A 26,065-nucleotide genomic window follows, 5' to 3' on the forward strand; every position below is an offset into this window, starting at 1 on the left:
TTTATTTCCTCATTCATAGCGTCCTGCAATTATTAGTTCTCTGAGGACATGCATTCAGACCCACTTCAGTTCTAGACGTGGGCGGTATAAGTGCATGTTTTTTCATGTATAAAGGCCACATTACATATGAAGAAAAAAAATAAAATCTTTTGTGCGTGCACAAACATTTGTGGTAAAATGTGCTCAAATGTGCTTTCTATCTATTTGACAATTTTACGCCTATAAAAGGACGGGGGGGAAGAGCATGAATGATAAAATGAGAACAGATGGGGTTATGCAGAGGTTAGGCAGTGACAGCCTTTTTCAATTTAATAACTAATAAGCAGCTGATGGGTTATAAGTCATCTCTCCTGCAGCTTGCGCTCCTCGTGACCCACTGTGATTGGAGCGCTTATCCACACTATAAATTTAGAGATAAATGTCCATCGGTGCGCACCCGTGCGTTTTTGTGGTTAGTGTTATCATAGATGTTAAGCCCACTGTAACCCTGGTGGATGGTATGTGTGTATCCATTTCCTATGTACAATAAGAGTGTTTAAGTATCATTGACTCTTTTTAATCCATTTCCCCCTTTTTCCTCCTCCTTCCTTCTTCCCCCTGTTTTGCTTTTCCGTCTCCCTCTTCCCTTCTCTTATTCTTTCCAGTGCCGCTGGTGTCTCTGCCTCTTTTGGAGAGATGCTATTACTGGTTGCCATGTATTTCCATAGCAACCAGCTCAGTGCCATCATCGAGCTGGTTTGCTCCACCCTTGGGATGAAGGTGAGTTTAAGCCATCAGTTGAGCAGCACCAGAGCAGCCTATTAACCGTTTCCGTTTGACAGTTAATAAAAATTGGCTTAATAATCTACCTAAAGTTCCCTCCAGCACAAGGAAGATCCGTTTAGACCCGCTAACTAGATACCAAAGTAGTAAAATCACAAACCTGACTCTCCATTTTCTTCCACTTCAGATCGGGGTACCCTGAACTTAGTGATTCAGGTTATATTTTTTATTTCTTATGAATATTTTAATTCCTTTTCTGTGTAAAGCACTTTGAATTACCATTATGTGTGAAATGTGCTATATAAATAAACTTTGCCTTGCCTAACCAAATAAGAACATCACTTTAACACTATTCTGATGGGATTCATTTTCAAAATGACATTTGAGTTATAATTATTAACACTGGATGCGTGTCATTTCATGTACTTCACTAAGTGTCTTTCGAATGCATGTGGATATTACGGAAGTTCTTATGCTCACTAAGGCTGCATTTATTTAATTGAAAATACAGTAAAAACAGTAATATTTTTATATATTATTACTATTTAAAATAACTGTTTTCTATTTTAATTTATTTGTAAAATGTTACTTATTCTTGTGATGGTAAAGCTGATTTTTCAGCATCATTACTCTAGTCTTTAGTGTCACATGATCCTTCAGAAATCATTCTAATATGCTGATTTGCTGCTCAAGAACTATTTATTATCAATGTTGCAAAAAGTATTGCAACTGTGCTGCTTAATATTTTTGTGGAAACCGTAACACTATACAAACGTATTGATAGAATGGTCTAAAGAAAAGCATTTATTTGAAACTTTTGTAACATTATAAATGTCTTTACTTGCGCCTTTAAACAATTGAATGCATCCTTGCTGGATAAAAGTATTTCTTTTTACAACAACAACAAAACTTTACTGTCCCCAAACTTTTGAACGGTAGTGTGTATGATAAGGGAATTCCATAATGAATGTGCACTAGGTAGTGCAATGACAATTTTCCGTTTAATTAGAGCAATGAGGTGTGAATAAATGAGCGTTAAAAATACATTCCACAATCGCAGATGTTTCTATCCCTTTGGGTTTAATTTCACAGAGGACCCCAAAGATAGCCATTGAAACATTAGCTAATATGCGCTGTAATTTTTACCAGTGAAATCACAAAGTACATCTGTGAAACATATTTCAAACAAACCCACCTGAATAGGGATTTTGGCTGTTTTAAAACCCAGTAAACTTCCTACCTAAACAGCCGTTTTGGATATCATAAACATGTTTGAACATTCAATTTTAACTTATTTTAATAATGAGCAAAATGCTTTATAATTTAGCTAATTAGTTTTTGGCTAGACAAAACCATTAAATACTAGTGCCTACAGCAGTAGTTCAGGTTTATCCATCAGTGGCATACTCTAGAGGTATTAGGTTTTTGTTTGTTTTTCTATGAAAGCAAGTCTGATTTAGAACATAACAAAGGGTGTACTTAGTGCTGTTTACTTTTGGGCTTAAATGCCAACATTGGTTAAAATCCAGAATTAGACCTCTAGCTGTAAACATCCATTATACTTGGCTTGCACTGTAAAAGTCTCAGAAGGAAGTGAATTAATTGGTGAATTTATTGATTGTTAGTGCACATCCCTGAGAAGGCTAAAGCATGTCTGTGTGATATGTAATTGCCCTTAGTCGAGTCGTGCATTATTGAGTCACTGAGAGTTTGTTTAGCCAGAATGAGATCCTTTCGGCATTAAAAACCTTCATATTTTGTTGTAATTTGTTTTTTAAAACTTGTTTCTAAAACTTGCAGTTTGAGTTTAATTGGGTCGAGAAACGGGGTTTGGGTTTTGCTTACTTAAACTTCTTATCCTTCCACAGATCGCCATCAAACCCAGCTCACTGAGCAAAATGAAGACCATTTTCACTCAGGAAATCTTCACAGAACAGGTGCTTCTTTTCTTATAGTGTTCTTATAGATGGTTTTTTAATGCAAAACAGTCATTGCACGAGTCACTGGCCTCTTTTAATAAGAACAATGTTTTGGCAAAAGATAACAAATTGTGTATGTCTCTGAGTTTGCACATCTATTTGACTTATTGCAAGAACTGTGTAGGCACCAGAGCACACATCTTAATTTCTAACAGCTTGTCATATTATTACATGCACTATTATAGATATCCTGTCCTAGCCGATAACTTTGAGAATTGCATGCTTGCCATCTGTCCAACACAGCGGAAACGAGCACTTTTTGTCGTTATGGATAAGACATCTGCTGAATATCTTAAATGTAAATGTAGCTGCACAATCATTGCGTCAAGGCTGATATTAAGTGGATGTTTGTGTTGTGACAGGTGGTTACAGCACATGCAGTGAGAGTGGCAGTTACTAATAACCTCAGTGCCAACATCACAGGATTCCTCCCCATCCACTGCATATACCAGCTCCTGAGGAGCAGAGCCTTCACCAAACACAAAGTGTCCATAAAGGTAAACCTGATGATCTCCCCATACTGTTCTGACTGTGCTGTTTCCTCTACCTCTGTTGGAATTGTTGTATTCCATAGTATTTTTTTCTATATCAGTTTTTTTTTGTTCTCTTTTAATTTTTGTTGTTCTCTTTTAAATTTTTGTCTGTACACTTTTAATTGTTATTCTGTAGTGTGTATGTGAAGTTTTAGCTCAAAATACCCAACAAATCATTAAAAACACACCATTTGTTGTATGTGTTTGTAGCTACTGCTCCCAGCCCCCTTTCAGGAGAGGGCGGAGCTTCAAGAGCTCGAGTTAGCAGCTCCAACACACTAAAAATGTCAGAAACCGTTCAGCCTTTTATATTCAAACTGGAGTCGGACAATGATGGAGAGACTCAAGAAAAAGTGTAGAATGCAACAGGACTTTTCTGAATGGTTAGTTGATGAATTTATGTAGCTGATGTGGAGTTAACTATCTTCTAGTAATTGGTTGGCATATTCTGTCATGATGATCTATAAATCGCTCGTGTGGGAACGGTTGGAAGATCCCTACAGAGCCAGAGAATATATGCTGCATGAAGATAGAACAGGTATAGTTTAGTTTAATTACGGTCATAACTTGTTGTCATCTTACTTTTATGATATGCTAACCAAGCGGCAACCTCCCCCAGTTTCTCTTGAAGTCAATACGGAAGTGACTTAAACTGCATTTCATCGACTGGCTGCTAGGGACAGGCTCCAGAAGGGAGCAGAATCTCATTGAGCCCCATTTAAAATGCCCAACTTCACAGCAGAAAAAAAGATGCTTACAGCTTGGTACAAATTGTGGTTTTAGTCTAATTTTGCTGTTTCCCTTCATGACAACTGTGAGGGGGTTGAATTTTTTTATTACTCATTCATTTACATTATATAAAGTTCTGCATAATTAAGGGCGTGGCCATTTTGAGTGACAGGTGGATTGTTGTTTGTCTGCTTAAGCAGACTCCTAAATGTGCAACAACAACTCTTCCTCTTCTCAACATGGCCTCTCCCCCTTGTTGTGTGTTCCCGGGGGGAGGGCTTATGTAAATGTAAGGGTTTGTGATGTCATCAAGCCAATAATAGTCTTCTTGTAGTCCTTAAAAAGCGATTTCTGTAAAAGAAAATATCTCCCTTTGCATTGAACTTTGAGCATCATAACTTTGCAGATGTTGTTTATGCTCAAACAGCAAAATTACTCACTAACTAAAGTTAAAAAGTGAAGTCATATTCAAGGAGGCCAAGGTATTAGTATTTATTTTAATATATTAATAGTCAAGTCAACTTTATTTATATAGCGCTTTTAACAATGTAGATTGTTTCAAAGCAGCTTTACAGTGTTAAACAGGAAAATAATGCAGCATAATTTTATTCAGCTGTATAGCCATTCTGGAAAAATTTCAAGTATCATACAGTGACAGTGTGGGCTTTAGATCAATAATTTGATCAGTAATTTAGTTTAAATGGTTATTTTAGTTTATTATTTAGATGTATTTCGATGTTTAGTTGAAAAATGTAATGTCCCCAACTGAGCACGCCAAGCCAGAGGCAACAGTGGCAAGGAAACCAAAACCCCATCAGGTGACCTAATGGACAAAAATAAACCTTGGGAGAAACCAGGCTCAGTCGGGGTGCCAGTTCTCCTCTGGCCAATTAACAAACAGCGTATTATTATTATTATTATTCTGGCAGTTTTACAGCTCGGAGGTCATAATAGATCAGAATATTCGAGGGACCGGGGGCAACATGCTGGAGACGGGTTTATTGAGGATGATGTTGATTAAATAATTATTAAAGTGCAATATTCGAATGATCGGAGGCAACACGCTGGAGAAGGGTTTATTGAGGATGACATATCGATTTAAGTATTATTTAATTGTAATATTCGAACAATCTGAGTCAACACTCCGGAGACGGGTTTATTGAGATGCCGTGTCGATAATAATACTGTATTAATTTAAACTAACTTTAATGTAATTTAAAATGTGTTTTTTAACTATTGTTTTTATTGAAGATCATACAGTTCTTTATACTTCAAGAATCATAAAATAAATCAGTTAATGTATTTAATATATTATGTACATAACTTTTGTTCTGTTCTGTTTTCCCCCCTGTTCTGTGTTTTGCTTTGTTTTTAATTTTGTTCTATTCTGTTGTTTTGTGTTAAGGTCCGTTTTGTTCTCTTTTTTTTTTTTTTTTTTTTCCTATCCTGTTTTGTTTTTCTGTTCTGTTAAAACCCACTCTGTGCTAACTACACTACATTACTCTGTTGACTCTGTTCAGTGCTGGTATTGACTTGAATCCATTGGGTTCTATTATCTGTTTGACTGGCTGGCTCCTCTCCTGACTCCTGACTGAAAGACACTCCATTGATTTAATTAAGGATGTGGTTTTTGAATGTGGCAGTGCATCACCCAGCTGATCAGAATGTTTCCTCACAATTACATCGTCAGCCTTAAAGACTGGAATCTGCCTCCTCTAGAGTCAGTAAGCCATGTTATAGCTATTGATCTGCTCAGCTGGAAAGATGATTTAATCACCCGAGTGCCAGAGGTAGATGATTGGATAATTCGCTTATTTTGAATGATCTTTTCTGAGTCTTTCTTTCTTTTTCAGGACTGGATCTTCAGACAGCTGTGTGAGACGACCACTCCACTCCACACTCAGCTGCTTCCATTAATTGATGTTTACATTAACTCCATCCTGACCCCTGCTTCCAAGACTAATCCCGAGGCCACCAACCAGCCAATCACAGAGCAGGAGATCCTTAATGTTTTCCAGGCAGGGGTGGGTGGAGCTAAAGCACCTTTTTTTTTTACTCGCATTGACTGCAAAATCATCTAAAAAAGCAACAAAAAAAATTACTGTGATAAATGACCGCCCTGCAGTAACAAAAATCAGCCTGCTCAAATCACTGGCATAGATATTATTGAAGGTTATTTTTAGACGAAAGGCCTCTGGATATTGCAATATGTACAAACGATTTATAGAAGCATAAATTATATAATATCAAAAAGCATTTTTGAAAAAAAGCATCCTAAAACATGTGAGGCTTAACAGTATTAAAGCCCTGAGTCTGTGGTAAAGTATATGCCAGTGATACTTCCTAGAATAAAGACAATTAATATTCACTAATATTGTCTATTAAACTGCACTGACACTATCAGATGAGAACACACTTTTAACTGTTCAACATTGACAGATGAATTGAACTGAATTGATACAACATTGAACTGAATGACACTTGATTTGCAGCTCAAATTTAATTAGTTTGAATTAATATTTTTACAACATTAACACTTATTGTCTTGTTTATTAATGTGAAGCTGCTTTGAAACAATCTGTGTTGTATAAAGTGCTGTGTTGTATATGTGACTTGACTTGACTGTCCAATACAGATCAAAGCCATATATTCCTGTAACTTGTGTTGCTTTTAACCTCTGTTTGACCTCTCCATCTCCCCCTCTAATCTCTCTCTCAGGGAGATGAAGGGAAAATTCGTTCACAGTACACTATCACCACCCAGTTGCTCATTCTCTATTACATCCTGTCGTATGAGGAAGCTCTGCTCGCTAATACAAAGACATTGGGTCAGTATATCACACACCTGACATAATTAAAAAAATATGTATTTTATTATATTAAATGCTCTTTTCTTCTATATTGAATACATTTATTTTTACTTTTATTTATATAGTGTTGTATTTAATAAGTTAAATTACATTTTATCGGCTACATTTTATAAATATATTTTATGTAAAGACACTTAATTCTGAATGTTAATCGAATATTGTTGCCTGTATAACATTTCTGGTAACACTTTAGAATAAGTTCTCATTTGTTAACATTAGATAATGTATTTAACTGACAACTGACTAAACAAACTAACTAACAATAAGTTACAGTATTTATTAATCTTAATAAAAATCCAGCTGTTCATTGTTTGTTTGTATTAGTTCACAGTGTATTAACTAATGTTAACAAATATAATATCTGATGATGTATTAGTAAATGTTGAAATGAACATTAACTAAGAGAAATTAATGCTGTAGAAGTATTGTTCATTCTTAGGTCATGTTAACCAATGAAACATTATTGTAAAGTGTGACCAGATTTCTTTATTGTTGTTTCAATGAATCTATTCAAACCAACTTCATCCGGAGTTTTGCATGTATGGTTCTTTTGTGTTTGGACATCTTTTCTGTTATGTCGTCTCCTTACAGCCTCCTCCTTTGTTTAATTTTAAACCGTTCAATTATTAAATGAACAACAAGACTTAATCATTTTATCTACAGTTAATCTGGTGCATTCACGCTTATGTAAGTCCTGTCTTGCCACCCAGAGTGCTGTTATAATATTAGGATGAGAGCAATACAGCTTAGCTTCCCGCTCCCTCCTCTGCATGTTAAATTGCTTCAAACTCACACCAATCACCTGCAGTTTGACTTTGCTTTGGAAGCCTCTCATCGGTTATTAGAGCGGTTACTCTTCACTGTTTATGCGCACAGCTCTTCCCAGAGTGCTGTGCTTATTTAATCTCTCTCTCTCCCTCTCTTCTCCTCTATCATCCTGGAGTAATGATGCCCTTTGGCTGTGCTAATGAACTGGAATACAATGAAAAATCACCTGTACATGAGCTGCACCACAGAGGCCTATTTTTAACAAACAGCCTGATAACCATGCGTTCTCTCCTCCCAGCACTTATGCAGAGGAAACCAAAATCCTACTCTCCTGCCCTCATGGACCACATTCCCATTAAACACCTCATCCGCCAGGCCCAAGGACTGCAGCAGGAGCTGGGAGGTAAAGGACACCCGTTTAACCTCCAATGCACTTATATTCAGCAGAGTAGTTTGTGTGATAATAGTCATATTTAGATGTGATTTAGATTCTTGTGACGTTACACTGATGCTTGAAATGTTTTTCTCAATATATTTTTTATTTTAATGTGCATTGATTTCCAGGCTGTATTCATACAAACAGTGAAACAATCCAGTGGTGTTATACTAAATAAAATAAATATCAAAAACTTTAATACGTTTTGTAAAATTTTATTTTATTATTTCTTTTTTTTTTCATCATCAGTCCTGCACTCTGCTCTTCTGCGTCTACTTGCCACAAACTACCCTCACCTGTGCATGGTGGAAGACTGGATCAGTGAAGAGGAAGTGACTGGTACTCTGCCCTTGCTGAGGAAGATGCTGCTGACATCCTCATCCTGCAAATACTCACAGACACAGCTACAAGAGGGTATGAGCATCTCACAATCTCCCACTTAATTAGAGACGAAATGTGGAAATCATATTACTCTGAGTCTTAGGACAGAGATTGCATTAAAGATGTTCTGACATTTATTGAATTTTCAAAATACGATGCATGATTTAACAATCATTCTGACGGATACAAATATTTTTGACATTGTTCCACGTTAAAGTATACTAAGAAGAATTAAAAGTGAATAAAATGGGATATACAGTTGCAAGAAAAAGTATGTGAACCGCTTGCAGGATCTTGGAAAATGTGAGTAATTTGAACAAAATAATAGATCATACAAAATGCATGTTATTTTTTTATTTAGTACTGTCCTGAATAAGATATTTGACATAATTTTTTTTTAACTTATAGTCCACAAGATAAAAAACAATGACCCATTGATTCTTAATACTCTGTGTTGTTTCCTGGATGATACACAGCTGTTTCTTTTGTTTTGTGACAGTTGTTCATGAGTCTCTTATTTGTCCTGAGCAGTCCTGAACAATCCTCCATGTCTCAAATATTCTTCAGTTTTCCAGTATCTTTTGCATATTTGAGCCCTCCAGCAATGACTGTATGATTTTGAGATCCGTTTTTTCACACTGAGGACAATTGAGGGACTCAAACACAACTGCTAAAAAAGGTTGAAACATTCACTGATGCTCCAGAAGGAAACACAATGCATTAAGCATAAGCTGGGGGGTTGAAAACTTTTTGAATTTGAAGAGCAAGGTAAATTGTACTTGATTTGTCATCTTGGAAACATGCAAGTATCTTCTGTTGCTTCCTGAGGGCAGTATTAAATGGAAAAAAATTATACTTAAACAAAATAAGAAAAATTTGGACATCTTCATCCTGTTCAAAAGTTTTCACCCCCAGCTCTTAATGCATTGCGTTTTCTTTTGGAGCATCAGTGAATGTTTGAACCGTTTTTAATAGTGCCCTTAATTGTCCTCAGTGTGAAAAGACGGCTCTCAAAATCATACAGTCACTCCTAGAGAGGGCTCAAATATGCAAAAAATGCTGGAAAACTGAAGAATTTTTGTGATCTGGAGGATTTTTTTGAAGAACATTGGGCAGCTTATCTGCTCAGGACAAACAAGAGACTCAAGAACAACCATCACAAAACATAAAAACAGCAAGCGTTCACATACTTTTTCTTACAACTGTATATCAAAAATGCCAATGTTGGTTATATCAACTCAAAATAAGAAACTAGAATGACATGTCTCTATAACTTTTTGTAAATTGAAACAAGCATGGGTAAAAATAGAAACATTGTTGCTCAGGTGGATTCTGCAAAGCAGTTAGCACTTCTCTACTGTATGACGTGTTTCTCAAGCAAATTTCACACTACAGTAAACCAGACCACTGAACATTGATACTCATAGGGCCCTTTGGCACTGGAGGAGATCACAAGTGTTTATTATGGTCTATGATATGAATAGTTTGTTGTTGTGGTCTAACCTTTCATGTTCGTGACTCAGATTTGCACCTGTGGATTAATGAGCCTGAAGGTGTTTGTGTATTTATACATCACTGCTCTGACAGGCCTGTTTCTCCACAGGGCTCACAGACAGTGACAGGCTTGTACTATATTTAAGGATATTGAAAATAAAACAAACAATATTTTGACTTCTAAAGCCTCTAAATGTTTTACTTTTGTCTTTGAATTAATAATAATCAAATATTGAGCAATTATTTGCGATTTACTTTTATTTATTAATCAACATATCATGTAAAGCAATTACATTTTCAAACAAATCACATATGTTTTTTTTTCTTAGCTTTCCAGAGTGTTCTCTCTGGCGGGCCCAGGCTGCTGCGTATCCTGGAGCACCTGACTCTGCTCTCTGCGGGAGATCTGATCCCATACGCAGAGGATCTGACTGCCAGCATGGGGCTGCTCTTAGAGGACGGCGTCTCTCGCAGAATCCTACAGACTGTTAACAAACTCTGGATGGTACTTAATACAGTCATGCCACGCAGGTCTGCTTCCTCTCTGTTTTACATGCTGCAGTCAAATTGAAAGATATCTTCAGGACTAGTACTAAATCTCTATCGTCATTTACTTTGTCAGGCTGTGGGTGATGACCGTAAATGCTCTGCAACCCTCTGTAAAGCTCCTGCGGCAGCAGAGATACACTCAGAATGATCTGATGGTGGATCCTCTCATTGTCCTGCGCTGCGACTCCAGAGTCTTCAGGTATTAAATGCCAATTGTTATGCTGCTAATATAATTTGTAATGAGAGAAAGAAAGTTTTCTATTTTAATTTATTTTAAAATGTAATTTATTCCTGTGATGGCAAAGCTAAATTTTCAGCAGCCATTACTCCAGTCTTCAGTGTTATGATCCTTCAGAAATCATTCTTATATCTGATTTGCTGCTTGATAATATTATTTAATCTTAATCTCTTAATAGTCTTATTATCATCAATTTTGAAAACAGTTATGCTACTTTTTTGTCATTTTATATATTAATTATTTTAATTATAATATATTATATTCAATTAATTAAATTAATTATATTATATTTATTTATTTTATATTATAATTATATTCATTATTATATTATATTATATTATATTATATTATATTATATTATATTATATTAATTATATTATATTATATTATATTATATTATATTATATTATATTATATTATATTATATTATATTATATTATATTATATTATTATTAATTATATTTCTTCTGAAGGTGTCCTCCACTAATGGACATCACTCTTCACATGCTGAACGGGTACCTGCTGGCATCTAAAGCCTACCTGAACGCCCACCTGAAGGAGACGGCTGAATTTGAGCGACAGGCTCAGACCGTATCGAACCTTGGGCTCGGTGGCCAACCTGACACCCCCGAGGTCACCAGAGAGGAGCTGAAGAATGCTCTGCTGGCTGCTCAGGTAGACACATGGACACACACTTCACTAATATTCCTCTGAATCATGAGTTTGTACATTTGGCATATGTGTGTTGTTTTTGTCCACCTTCAGGACAGTGCAGCAGTACAGATCTTGCTGGAGGTGTGTTTGCCGTCCCCTCAGGAAGAGCTGCAGCTGGGAGGGGGTGGAGGAGCAGAAAGCCTATTGCGTAGCGTTCAGCCTGTTCCAGGTATTCCCATGCGGAAACAAATGGGCGACACGGTGGCTGGGCGGGGGTCCCGGCGGGAATGCGAGGCGGAGGGCGGACTGCTTAGTGACCTGAGGGAGGTGCAGTGCCTCATCTGCTGCCTGCTGCACCAAATGTTCATCGCAGACCCCAACATTGCCAAACTAGTGCACTTCCAGGTAACTAAATCTACAGAACAGTCATCACCGTTATGGTGATATACATACGTTGTAATTATCAAAATCTTAAAACAAACTTTTCAGATTTCTTACTTTTGTATTTAACGTTTCTTTTACGCATTTTAGAGTGAAACCAGATATTCAGTGAGAGACAAAATGTAGGGCGGGTTTTTGTTTTATCCATTGGGAATTGATTAGAGAAAAGTGGTCTCTGTATGACAGGTGGTTTAAGGGGAGCAGTTAAAAGAGGTGGAGCAAGTTACACTACCGTTCAAAATTCTGGGCTCTGTAAGATTTCCTATATTTTTTTTGAAAGAAGGATTTCTATTTCAAATAAATAAATTTTTTTAACTGTTTATCAATGAATGTTTCCTCAAAAAAATTTAAGCAGCAAAACTGTACCAAATCAGCATATTAGACTGATTTCTGAAGGATCATGTTACTCTAAAGACTGGAGTAATGATGCTGAAAATTCAGCTTTGCCACCACAGGAATAAATTACAGATATTAACTTAGAAAACAGTTCTCAATTGTAATCATGTTTACAATATTACTGTTTTTACTGTATTTTTAATCAAATAAATGCAGCCTTAATTAATATTAATATTAATATTGAGCATAAAATACTTCTTGCCAAAACATTACACAAAAATCTTACCACCCAAACTTTTGAACTATAGTGTAAAATTTGGATGGCAGTACGAAAAAAAAATGTTTCTTTAAAATAATGTGTACCAGGGAATCATTTAGCAAATTTAGCAGGAACATGTAATAATTTTGGAAATTTTTAAATTAAACCGCCATTAGGTTTATGCAAATCAGTTTCAGATGTAAAAAAAAAATGAAATGAAAAAGAAATCTCTAATTGGGTTTTTAAATGTTCTTTAAATGTTTCTTCAGGGTTATCCACAGCCTTTGCTTCCTCTGACGGTTGCAGGAATTCCTTCCATGCACATCTGTCTAGACTTTATCCCAGAACTCCTCGCTCAGCCACAGCTGGAGAAACAGGTAAGCAACTAACAATGTGTCCGTCCATATTATTAGCCAAAGCTAAATGGACCATGTATTGGGAGTGACAGCATCATTTGAATTTAGGTGTGAATGCCATAAATTATCATCCCGTGTGTGTACACAGAATATAATCACTCAAAAACCTGTCATGGTCTACTACGATCACCATAGTGACATTTTGTAACTAAATGAGACTCAGAATGACAGTGGTTTACTATATTTTAGTATATAAGTACACTCAATAGGATGTGAGACTGTTTATAGCTTTATAGTATATACTGCAACTTAATTTCGAGCTGTACATCTACAAGTTGAAGCATTAAGAGTAAGTAAAGTTTATTTGTACAAAACCATTCACAGACAATGAAGGGTCAAAAAGTGCTTTACAGTAATCTTAAAACAAATAACATAAAATACCATAGAAATGTAATAAAAGCCAAACCATATTGTTAATTAGAAATATGTATTACATCATTCAAATCCCTGACACATGGCGGGCCCTCAGGGTTGACCTCTGGGCTTGATGCTAATGGCAGTTTTGTTTTGTCTGCCACAGATCTTCGCCATACAGCTGTTGTCCCATCTGTGCACCCAGTACGCCCTGCCCAAATCCCTCAGTGTGGCACGTCTTGCCATTAGTGTGATGGGCACCCTCCTCACAGGTAGAAATAACTCTCTCTCATCTGTTTCTTTATCTCTCATCCATCCTCTCTTTATCTTGGTCTCTGTTCTTATTCATTTATTAGGGCTGGCATTTTATTAAAGAATGTCTAAAAATAACATTGGTAATTGGAGATATCAGACTATTACCCTGACCTTTTTTTTGTAACAAAAACCTACCTGTGCGATCTTGTCCCATTATCTTTGTACACACTGCCCTCTGCTGGCCATTTGTTACCGTCTCTATAGCAAACCTTCATCTGCAGTGTTTATAAATTATGCATCAGCCATCCATTTATTACGTTTTATTGAATGGTGATCTAGAGCACTCTTAAATCCTTCAGTTCCTTACAGTTTTGTGTCAGATCACTTAAGTTTTGTGTGTCTCGTGCATCTGTTCATTGTATGTGATTCTGTCCAATGTAATCACTTATGTAACACATTTTTTGGTATCTGTTACAGTACTGACCCGTGCCAAGCGCTATGCATTTTTCATGCCAACGCTGCCATGCCTAGTTTCGTTCTGCAAGGCTTTCCCTCCACTCTTCGATGACGTCATGTCCCTGCTGGTTCAGGTGGGACAGGTGTCTGCTGCGGATGTCACCACTAAGGCCCGAGACATTGACCCTCTCATTGCCAGTGAGTGTGTTCTTGTCTTATTTGACGTAATTGTTTTTATATTTTGTAATGTTCAATGGCTGTTGTATGTCGTGGGGATAGGGTAAGATTTTAGGTTAAATTATTTGACTCAGTTGACACTTTGATTTCTTCAAAGCATCTACTGAGTAAAATTATTTAAATAAGTTAGATCTAATAGAGTGCAGGCCCACTTTTTCAGAGGCCTTGGTTTCGGAAGTATTTTTCCCATAGGGGCTTAAAAAAAGAGTTACAAGCCAAGAACCAAGCCAACCAGTGACCAGATGAATCTCAACATCACAAAGATTTAAAGTGTGTATGTATAACATGTTTATTGGAAAACATGCATATCTATACAAATATTTAAGTGGCTTGAGAGCCTAGGGAGACTAACACATTCACAGTTGTCTCTGCATGATTTGCTTGTTGCAGTTCTCTAATTGGTGGGGATTTCTTTGCAGAATTAGATCCACCGATATTTAAAGTTGTGATCTGATGGTTTCTACATAAGAATATACCATCAGTTAAAATCTTTGGATCTCACAGTAGGTTCGTCTTTAAAGGTTAATAAATTATTGTTAAAAATGTATTCCTCTTTTTTTCTTTGAAGACCCAACTGTTGCACACTATTCAGTTTGTGTTTTTAGCAAAAATAGATCTTAAAAAGGTATACAAAAAAAACCTACATAGAGGTTTTCTATTGTAATTTGTTTTTTTTCTCTCCATGGAAATAGCTACCGCAGCTGGCAAACTTGTTAAAGGTTTGAATAGTTTTATATTTGCAATGGGCTGCACAATTATCTTGTTGTGTGATTTATTAAAAAAACACAAAAAGCCAAGATTTCCATTAGCATAATTCAAACATTTCTGACTATTACCAGTTATTAAACAAATCTAATAATGTGACATTGTGGTATAGAAAAGGAGATTTCAACAAATTTTAAATCAATAACTTATGACCTACACTCTGAAATTCAAAGGTCTACATTCAGTTTTCATATTAACATTTATTTAATCTTAATTATAATAGTATTGAAATATATAAATTATAGTAATATTGTATTAATATATTCATTATATTAAAACATATATATATCTCTATATCGGCCCGAGTCCAACTGGAGACGTTTTTTTTTTACTACTTTTACTACTATATATAAAATACAATTCAAATAACAAATAAATAAGAACATAGACTTCTCCGTGCAAGCTTCCAAAATTATTTTAAGTAATTCAAAATCAAAAAATGTCCCATGCTCAAAAGGAGTAGGAAGAAGTTCAAAACCAACTTTTCTGGTCCTACCCCCTTTTTCTCTATTTTTATCCCTTAATTAAATACAAAACAAGTAGATTCTTTACATATTTACATACACATACACCCTATATCTATTTACAGTACCTACACTCACATATACACCTAGACACAGATGCTTACTTTCATACATACGCATACACATTTCCATCTAATTTCTTCGTTTCCGTCTATCTATATCAAACCGAATACTATCCCAACCAAACTAGACTTATTATACAATCCCAGAAATCATAGTCAGTATACAATACTAACAACTCAATTCCAAAACCACATGTTTGATCAATTTATCCTCTCTAATCAACACTTGACTTGTCTTGCATATAATAAAATCCATAGATATAAAACACTTCAAGCAGATCACAATGTTAGTTTAAACGTTTACAATCACCACCACAGTAAAAAGGTATTTTTGACAAGCTGAGGCAGGCTGATGCTGCTCGCAACGGCGCTCGCAAACGAAACTGGCTATACAATATAAACTAATAAACAAAAAGACATGGTTTGTCCTATCATGCACCTCTCCGCAAAACGAATATAAATCTGATCTTCAATTCCTGCGCTAGATGCACATTTAACTGAGTTCACATCAACGAAATCAACAAATATGAGCAGCATTTTATTGATCATCAGCTTGAAAATCATTGACTGCAATAGGAGAAAGAGCGACCTAAGCACTGGTAAGGTCATTAGTTTTAATGAAGATGATTGTGTTTTTGAGCATTTTCAGTGTCACTTGCGGCCGTTTGCATGTTGGTTTGCTTGCTTTACTCATTTGCGGCGATGTGTGTTGCAGTAGCGCTGTCATATCTGACTACAACATGTCATATATAGCCTATTACACGCTCTCACACGTTTATTTTTGTTTCGCTCTCACACGTTTATCTATCACGTTAAATTGACAAATGTGATATAAACAACCAGATGCATTTACACTTGTCCAGTTTCGTCTGAAATGCGTCCCAGACCACCTTCTGAATTGGTTTGTTTGAGTGATCGGATATAAATCAGTCTCGAAAGAATTTCAGAAGGCATTTACTCCTGGTCTTTCCACAGTCGGATAGATATCTGATCAGAGAAAACCAGTTAAGTGACCAGTTGTAAAAAGACCATAACTCTTGCACCTGCGCTGAAGGAGTGCTCACTGCTGTTGCTGCTGCTGGCGCGGCCGCGGCGAGCCAGTCACGAGAAACGCGGTAGCATGGTCTTGTCGTTTCCACCAGTGCAACACATCTCATAGTTTATTTTAATTAATGAATGTTTAAAATATAAAACGAAGGCGAAGCCTAAAACAGACCCGAAGCCCGGCCCGCGTGTGAGGTATGACGTGAAAATTGTCCCGAAGACCAGCCCTAGGGGTGTTAAAAAAGTCAGGGTTTGAGTTTGATTCTCGAGTGTGACAACTCTTAAAGAGTAACTGTTTCTTGCTTGCAAATTTATTTATAGTTTTTGCACAGTCTGTTGAGCATGTGAGCTGCTGTTTTAAAGTGTTTTATGCCTTTTTGCCCTTTTATCTTTTTTCTAAGCATCGGCAATATGAGGTTATCCTTTCACAGTATAGAGCACAGTATAATATGATTTGGCCAAGTAATGTAGCCCTAGATTAAGATCTAATACACTGTGTTCTTGTGTTTAGGGCTTCAGTATCTGAGAGAGAAGCCACAGGAAATACCTCTATCAGAATCCAAACTCTCTCTACCAAAGAGATCTGCAGAGGAGCTGGGCGGAGCCGATCCTGACGTACAGCTGTGCTATCAGATAGAGGCCACCTTCATGGACATCATCAGCTCCAGCACACAGGCACTGTGACAAACACAAACATGTGGATGGACTGTGCATAGAAAGGAATGAGTATTATGTCCCATGTAAAAATGAAGTGTCATGTTACAGGACTCTAGGTCGTAGAAATCTACTTATGAACCTACGAAGCATTATAATGATAGATGTCTCACAGCGGTTGGACTGGTGCAGAGAATATTTCAGTTTAAAGTCAATCCACTCAAAACAATGACCAGGAATTTTCTATATAAATCCTGCATTTTGGCATCCCAATTCCACAAGTGATGGAAACATCTGGAATGAAGGTAATGAAAGATTGATTTGAGATATGGTTTTAAGTAAACTGTACTTACCATGATATATATGAAAAGTCAAATCACTGAGTACTATTTTTTTAAACAAAGGACAAGATGTGCTGAAAGATAAAAATAAAGATTGCAATTCCATATTCGGTCGCCAGCGAAATCCACAGTCTGTATTTGACTCGAAATAACATTGACTTTCCAGGAAGTGTTGTTTAAGTCTTACGTGAATTGGACGCTCATTCTCTGGCCTGTCCTAAAGGATTGGTTTAATTCAGGTCACAAAGCAGCTTGCTGTAGATGTTTTCTAAATAGCGTGTTAGTTAAGTGTGTATTTGAGTGTGCGGCGAGATGTGTGTCCAGGGCACTTAGCAGTGATATTATTGGTCTGTTTTCTAGACCAGCATTTAACTGTGTTTTCTTGGTTCAAATTCAGTGTGACGTCGGGATTTTTTTGTTACCTTGGTTGTTTACATGTCAATCCTTTGAACATTTGTATTAAAACATCTTTTTGGAAAGTCTTTTGTTTACTCACTTTTGATTATAACTTACTAAAGGCGTACCTGTAGTTGCTTATTATGCTGGGATTTTAACATGGGGAAAAAATACACACTTCACCTGTATTTAGCACATATTGAGAAAAACATGGCTGGCATTATGAACAGTTTGGGTTGCTAAAACAAAACTCTAAGTCACAAAAAGCACCAAAAATTTTACTGGATATTAAAGTCATTTACATAAACTTCAATATTTCAGATCCGTTATCTGTGGTGATAAAATGGTATTAATAAGAACACTTCCTTTAGATCCACATGGGGGCGCTCTTGTCTCATGAAAAAATACCGGTTCCACAGCCTGGAGTACACATGGAAACGCTTATGCATGTTCAGTGATGGCATGATCAGTGATTGGAGCATAACAAATAACTTGGCCAATCACATGCTCCCTTTGCTCCAGTACAAAAGTTTTCTGTGTTATGAGAGCTTTAGAAAATGCTCTGATTTAATTTGCAATCAAATATTGGCCCACGGTACTTCACATTAAAGTAGAGAAATCCAGTAAATATTTTTTTTCTGAGCCAGATTACGCCATGAGGCTTGACCCTACCTAAATAATCGCACACTTTTTCCCCGAATCACTTGTATAGTCATTTTCTCACTTTTGTAATGTCCCGTATAGAAGCTGTTGAGTTTTTTCTCATCTGATGTGGGGTGTATGCGACTACATAAGGATGCATAAAAATAACTACGGCATCCATCACTTCTAAGTGCACATCTGCCCATAGGGTGATGGTAGATGTTGTTGCGTTTGATAAAAGTGGAAGAAAAGGCACAAAATATGCATTTTTGTGGTGTAAACGGTTCTCACCGCAGGTCTTTTGCCTCTTCAGAGCTCTGAGCTGCCGTGAACAGCCTCAGGCTAGCAAAGGCAAAATCACAGCTCAGTTTTGTTTCTCCTTTAAGGCTCTGTCAAGTTTAAACACCTTTTTCACACAAAAAGCTTCGGTGCTCTTTTCTCTCTCTCACCTTTCCTTGCACCTCTGTTCTTGCGGCAGAGAGAAATGGAAATGTTTATAGCCTCCCCTAGCAGACCCGGCTTCCTCTGTTCCAGGGCCATTTCTCGTTACTTGCTCGTTCGACCTTCTATTGAGTTATTTTCCTCACTTCTGGATGCCTCGAGTGGGAAGTCTGCCGTTTGAATATCCGTGCGCGCATCAGTAAATCGGATTGACTTTGTGCTACGAGACAAAGGTCTGCCGAAATCTAAAAGCACCGATAATGTAATTCACGCTTCGATTTGGTAATTGACATCTGTTTAGTGTTGTGCTCCTCGCTGCACATCATCCATTTGTGAAATCCGCCGTGGCGGGTGCCAGCTTTCCATCTGGTAACGGCTGGCGGGCATGTGTTCGAGATTAAATCCGATACAGATCTTTACAGTAAACGTCAAGATTGTAGGTTGTGACCGGTCGGGCTATCTATCTTTGCATCTCGCCACAGACGTTCAAAGATGGAGGCGATTTGTCAAACGGGAATGTCAAGTAACTTTGTGAAGCCTGCCAGTTGGAAAGGCGAGCGCGACCGAGCGAATTTGTCTCTTGCCCAGATACTTATATCAAGTCTCTGATCTCAGGCAAGCCTTTGGTGAAATTCAAAACATCTCGCGTCAGAACGTGAGGCGCTGCGCTGAGTTTGTGTGTTTTATTTCCTACTGAATCAAAGCAAGCTGTTCCGCAAATCGTGTTGTCAGCGTAGGCCGACTGAACTGGCAAAAGCTATTTACAGACGCTTGCAATCAAATCACCATATTTCAGCTCCGGCCCCACGGGCTCCATCTAAATGCAATATGCCTCTGCGTTCATGGCACCCCGGAGCCTTACATCATGTCTTTAGTATTGTTTATGAGATTAGAGACTGCACCATGTAAAATACTCCGTTCTTTGTTAGCTGAAAGGTACCAGATGCCAGCGTGCGGTCTGCGGCATGCTCCATCTAATTACCTCCGCTATTACAGGCCGAGCTGTATGTAACCCCTGTGCTCCGCGGCCGGCGTTGCGGAGAGAATCGGATGCGGAGGAACCTTAAGGGCTCTTCCATGCTCTACCATCTGGAGAGACGGGAGAGTGTATTACATCCCACACCTGATGAATGTGTGATTAGCTTCGGGTCTGAAGCATAAATCATTTGCAGCCGGTTGCTTTGGGCTCGCGTTGACTTCATCAGTCGCTCTGGGTGACTACATTAGTAAAGGCAATAAAGCTATTGGGGAGATCGTCTGAGGTCACGACTGGGTTACAGGTGCTATCGGACAGAGGAGACTCTCTTAAACGAGCTTAAAAACGCCATTGCCCACTGGCTTCATGGATGTAACAGCATTGTGCTTTAGCTTCTCGGATTATGCACATTATATTTGCACATGTAATGTAGTTGTGTAGTAATGCGTGTTAACAGCACTGTACTGCTGCTTAGGTTCCCAACATGCCCTGTACCATGATTTATTTATCTGTTTGTTTGTTTTTGTCCGTCCATCCATCCATCCGTCCAGTCATTTCTTGTGCTTTGAAAGAAAACGATACAACTCACTGGTTCTTAACTTGTTTTGCTTTAGGACAAGTGTTGACCTGACGTAGTACCATAATTGTTTATCTCACACACACACTGTTCCGCTATCTTTGTAGGGACTCTCCATAGACGTAATGGTTTTAATACTTTACAAACTGTATATTCTATCCCCTTACATCACACACAACTTTCTGCATTTTTACATTTTCAAAAAACTCATTCTGTGTGATTTATAAGCTTGTTTCCTCAATTTAGTTCCCGATGGTGACACGAGTCCCCATGAGGTTGAAGTCCCCACCAAGATAGAAAAACACGAACGCACACACACACACACACACACACACACACACACACACACACACACACACACACACACACACACACACACACACACACACACACACACACACACACACACACACACACACACACACACACACACACACACACACACACACACACACACAAGCAAAATTGTACTTTATGCAATTATTTCTATTAAGTAGGGCTGGGTATTGACACAAATTTCACATTTCGATTTGAGTTCGATTCACAAGCTTTCGATTCGATTCAATATCGATTATTTTGGATATGTATCCGGTATAATACATGGAACATTTTCTCAAGGAAAACTAATTTCTGAACTAATGTTGTAAACTATGGGAGTCAGTTGATACTACATTAGCCTACTAATATTGAAGGTAAACATTAACTGATTTGTATACAAACACTTAAAATGACACAATTGTTTTTTTTTTTATATAATAATAAAGTTATAATATTAACTTTACAATTACATAATAATATTTCTACTCCAATTAGTTTTTTTGAAATATAAACATTTAAAGGGTGGCTGTCATAAAAACTTGGCAGATTTATTAAATATTGAAGAACATTGACAATGAATATCCTATGTAATGTGGTGCACATAATTAGCAAAATGCTCCTCTCTAGAGTTAATTTTTCTAGCTGACTAACGAGTTTATGGACACTGGATATGTTTTTTCTGAGGTAACTGTGACGTTGCGTGACATTGTTTGTTTACTTGTAAGCCGTTTTACTTACATCTTTCTGCGGTTGAAACACTGATTGAGCGATTCTATGTGACATGATACGGATTTCGGTAAGTTGTCCTGTATCTTTTAACACACTTTCAGAAGCTCATTCATGTTTATTTTGCGCTGCTGGTTCTCTTGAGCTGAGCTGCGGCAGAGCGATCTCACGCCACAGCGCCAACGGTATTTATGTTTTTAAATTTCGTAAAAAAAATAGACTAATCGATTCTTGGAATTTAAGAATCGATATTGTTTTGAAAAAGTGAGAATCGATTAAAATCGAGAAATCATAATTTTTTACCCAGCCCTACTATTAAGTAATAATAATTAATTGACAATTAAAACAATTACAATTAAACTATTTAAGAACAATTTAAAGGGCACCTATTATGCCCCTTTTAACAAGATGTCATATTGGTCTTGGGTGTCCCCAAAATGTGTCTATGAAGTTTCAGCACAAAATACCCCACAGATAATTTATTATAACGTGTTGAAAATGTCATTTTGAGGCCTGTCTATAAAAAGCGCTGTTTTGGTGTGTACTGCTTTAAATGTAAATGAGCTGCATTTCCCCGCCCCGTCTTTAGAAGAGGACGTAGCATATACATCTCTCAACAATGGCGGATTGCATACAGGTCTCACAGGGCGGGTCTAAGTTAAAATGGCAGTGTCAGTCAAACCGTGTGATGTCACACTGCAGAGAATCTGAGAACAGCTTGTTCTGAAACACCGCTTATGATTTTTGGGGATTAAAAAAAAAAATACTGGGTGGATTTTTATCGTTATAGGGTGGTTGTTTACACACACTGTCAACACACAATTATGTTCAAACATCATGTAAAAGTGGATTTTGCATAATAGGTGCCCTTTAATGTTAAAATGAAAATAAACTATTTAATTATTAAATGATTAATTATTATTATCTATTAAAATGAATAAATTAAAATAATATTAATATCTGTAGTTTATAATTCACTGTACAAAACATATTGCGGTCAGCACAAGTTTATTCTATATTGCAAGTATTCATGTATTTCGTCTTTACTTTTACCATGCTGATGGTTTTCAAGGGTCACGTGACCTGTTCCTGTTGGTGTCTACTTAGTGACAGATGTATTTGTGCTAGAATACTGTAGAGTTGCACAGCTTTTGATATTAAAAGCATTTTTTATTTTGCTTCTCTGATTATATGGTTTGTTGCTCTTAATTGTTTGCATTTAGCATGGTTTTCTTCCTGCTGTCCATGACCCACTAGTTGAGAAGCACTGGCCTAGTCCGCATTGATTTCAGAGTAACAACACTAAAATATTTAGTTCTTTTGTACAATAATATAGTGTTTGTTTCCCTAAAGAGGGTGAATGTTCATGAATTTTGAATCTGTTTTGCATTCATATAAGTGGCCGTGTTATTGAAACAATTTAAAAAATGCAACACAAAAAAAACCCTTACCTGTTGTCATTGGCAGAATGAGGGACTATCTTTGATGATGCCAAAGCTCACTTAAATACATTGTGATCTTTAATTACCAGTGCTGGCATGGCGTATTACTTTTCAGTGTTTCCCCTCAGAGAGTAAATTGCTCTTAACCAGCCAACCAGCCATTTAACGCCCTCATTATATACACATTTGACCTCGTTCCGACGGCTGTAAGCTGCGTAACGCGTCCTCTTAAAGTGCTGAAGAGCCTTTGAGCACCTCCCTCTCTCCCTCTCTCCCTCTCTCCCTCTCCCTCTCTCCCTCTCCCTCTCCCTCTCCCTCTCCCTCTCGCTCTCTCTCTCTCTCCCTCTCTCCCTCTCCCTCTCTCCCTCTCCCTCTCCCTCTCGCTCTCTCTCTCTCTCCCTCTCTCCCTCTCCCTCTCTCCCTCTCCCTCTCCCTCTCCCTCTCGCTCTCGCTCTCTCTCTCTCTCTCTCTCTCTCTCTCTCTCTCTCTCTCTCTCTCTCTCTCCCTCTCTCCCTCTCTCTCTCTCCCTCTCTCTCTCTCTCTCTCCCTCTCCCTCTCTCCCTCTCCCTCTCTCCCTCTCTCCCTCTCTCCCTCTCTCCCTCTCTCTCTCTCTCTCTCTCTCCCTCTCTCCCTCTCTCTCTCTCTCTCTCTCTCTCTCTCTCTCTCTCTCTCTCTCTCTCTCTCTCTCTCTACACAACAGATGGCTGCAGTGCTGAGAGAGTATACATATTAATAGCACAATTACAATGCTCTACATCAAGATTGTGTCATTATCATTGTGATTGAAAAAGCAATTATGGTTCTTGATTATCATCAGCCACTGTAAATCTCTGTTATTTTGTTGTTGCCTCTGGGCACGATCCCCATCCGCTGTCAAGAAACCGATCTCTGTGGTGCAGGGTTTGGGAGATGAGCACTCCTCTTTGACTGCCAATTAATTAGCTAGCCTTGCATTTGCATAATCGGCTCCTCGGGTGGTTTTGGGAGATGGCTCAGCCTCATTCTCAAGCTATGGCGACAGTTTGAAGGTGTAGATACTGTTCAGGGATCAGGCCGGCTGGCGTAGGAAGTATGTGCTTTGGAATCTGCTCTTGATGGGGAAATTCTGCAGGCAGGTTGAGATATATATATACACACACACCGATCAGGCATAACATTATGACCACTGACCGGTCTTCATCACGGCACCTGTTAGTGAGTGGGATATATTAGGCAGCAAGTGAACATTTTGTCCTCAAAGTTGATGTGTTAGAAGCAGGAAAAATGGGCAAGCGTAAAGGATTTGAACGAGTTTGACAAGGGCCAAATTGTGATGGCTAGACGACTGGGTCAGAGCATCTCCAAAACTGCAGCTCTTGTGGGGTGTTCCCGGTCTGCAGTGGTCAGTATCTATCAAAAGTGCTGCAAGGAAGGAACAGTGGTGAACCGATGACAAGGTCATGGACGGCCAAGGCTGATTGATGCACGTGGGGAGCGAAGGTTGGCCCATGTGGTCCGATCAATCAGACGAGCTACTGTAGCTCAAATTGCTCAAGAAGTTAATGCTGGTTCTGATAGAAAGGTGTCAGAATACACAGTGCATCACAGTTTGTTGCGTATGGGGCGGCATAGCCGCAGACCAGTCAGGGTGCCCATGCTGATCTCCTTCCACCACCAAAAGCTCCATCAGTGGCACGTGAGCATCAGAACTGGACCACGGAGCAATGGAAGATGATGTCCTCGTCGTTTTCTTTTACATCACGTGGATGGCCGGGTGCGTGTGCATCACTTACGTGGGGAACACATGGCACCAGGATGCACTATGGGAAGAAGGCAAGCTGGCAGAGGCATTTAACATTGTGTTAAAATGCAGTACTGATCCACATATGTTAGTGCTGGTAAATAAATCAATGTGTTTGTTTTACCAGCACAATCATTCCCAGAGCTGTATTCCCATCACATTAACCAATAAAGCTGTTTTTTTAGACCAAATTTGGACCAAATGATTGCTGTAGATCCGTTGAGAGGATATGTACCCTTTTGTTATGGGAAAGTATGATTCTTTTTTGGGAGGCGGGGGTTGCTCAAGGGGAGTGTGCGTACCTTCACTTTGTAAAGTCACAGATCCAATCTGTAACGCTATTGTAACCTCAGGTGTGAAATCTCGTACACCCCACAGCTCAGTGGCTTTAGCAGCTCAGCTGTGAAATTATATCTGTTCTACCTCTTGAGAGCTCCAGAGAGGTGGGAGTAGTGTGTGTATGTGTGTGTGTAATGAAAAAAAAATGTATCTGAAAGAGAGAACAAAAGACAGAGAAAAATAAGTGGTAGGCCAGATAATAAGTAAAAGCTGTTTAAAATCCACATGTATCCCTCACCAAAGGCCCATACCACAGCTGCAGCTTCACGAGTGATTCTCAGCCTCCAGCCTGCAGTCAGTCTGTCTGTCTGTCTGTGTGTCTGTGTGTCTGTCTGTGTGTCTGTCAGTTCACTCACTCCAGAAACCAGCTGTGTGGTTAGAGGACTCGCATCGGCCAACACGGCTTTTGGAAGAACCTGACTGTGTAAAATGTATAATGGAGTGATTGTGTGTGGACCAAACAGTGGACCAAAATGTCTTTGGGCGCTTGTTACATTTTAAAATGTCTTTCATATGTTGTATTTCATTGCTACACAAAATATAAGTGTCAAAAAGTTGATCAACTAAAGGTCTAGTGTCATTTGCTTATATTTTAAGTGTGACTTAAGTGCCCAAATACCATCCATCCATCCATCCATCCATCTAGCTGTTCATGTGTCGTTAATCAGTCTTTTCCATCCATCTTTCTGTCAATCATTCATTCCATCCATCCATCCATCCAGCTGTTCAGCAGTCCATCCATCCATCCAGCTGTTCAGCAGTCCATCCATCCATCCATCCATCCAGCTGTTCAGCAGTCCATCCATCCATCCATCCATCCATCCATCCAGCTGTTCAGCAGTCCATCCATCCATCCATCCATCCATCTAGCTGTTCAGCAGTCCATCCATCC

General features: G+C 38.2%; 1 protein-coding gene across 1 annotated transcript in view; it reads left to right on the top strand.

Annotated features, from left to right (window-relative positions):
* The window catches only part of ints2 (integrator complex subunit 2), a 36,135-nt gene extending 18,117 nt beyond the window's left edge, over positions 1-18,018 (top strand). The window contains exons 11-25 of the mRNA XM_079803902.1: positions 645-759; positions 2,631-2,699; positions 3,104-3,238; positions 5,857-6,027; positions 6,722-6,830; positions 7,939-8,043; positions 8,326-8,490; positions 10,281-10,482; positions 10,574-10,699; positions 11,212-11,413; positions 11,504-11,797; positions 12,698-12,805; positions 13,365-13,470; positions 13,931-14,107; positions 17,053-18,018. Coding sequence (XP_079660028.1) covers positions 645-759; positions 2,631-2,699; positions 3,104-3,238; positions 5,857-6,027; positions 6,722-6,830; positions 7,939-8,043; positions 8,326-8,490; positions 10,281-10,482; positions 10,574-10,699; positions 11,212-11,413; positions 11,504-11,797; positions 12,698-12,805; positions 13,365-13,470; positions 13,931-14,107; positions 17,053-17,225 — 2,257 coding nt within the window. The 3' untranslated portion in view covers positions 17,226-18,018. The remainder of the gene's footprint in view (positions 1-644; positions 760-2,630; positions 2,700-3,103; positions 3,239-5,856; positions 6,028-6,721; positions 6,831-7,938; positions 8,044-8,325; positions 8,491-10,280; positions 10,483-10,573; positions 10,700-11,211; positions 11,414-11,503; positions 11,798-12,697; positions 12,806-13,364; positions 13,471-13,930; positions 14,108-17,052) is intronic.
* Positions 18,019-26,065: the final 8,047 nt, after the last annotated feature.

The sequence above is a fragment of the Gobio gobio genome (genome assembly GCF_949357685.1).
Source record: "Gobio gobio genome assembly, chromosome: 22".
NCBI lineage: Eukaryota > Metazoa > Chordata > Actinopteri > Cypriniformes > Gobionidae > Gobio > Gobio gobio.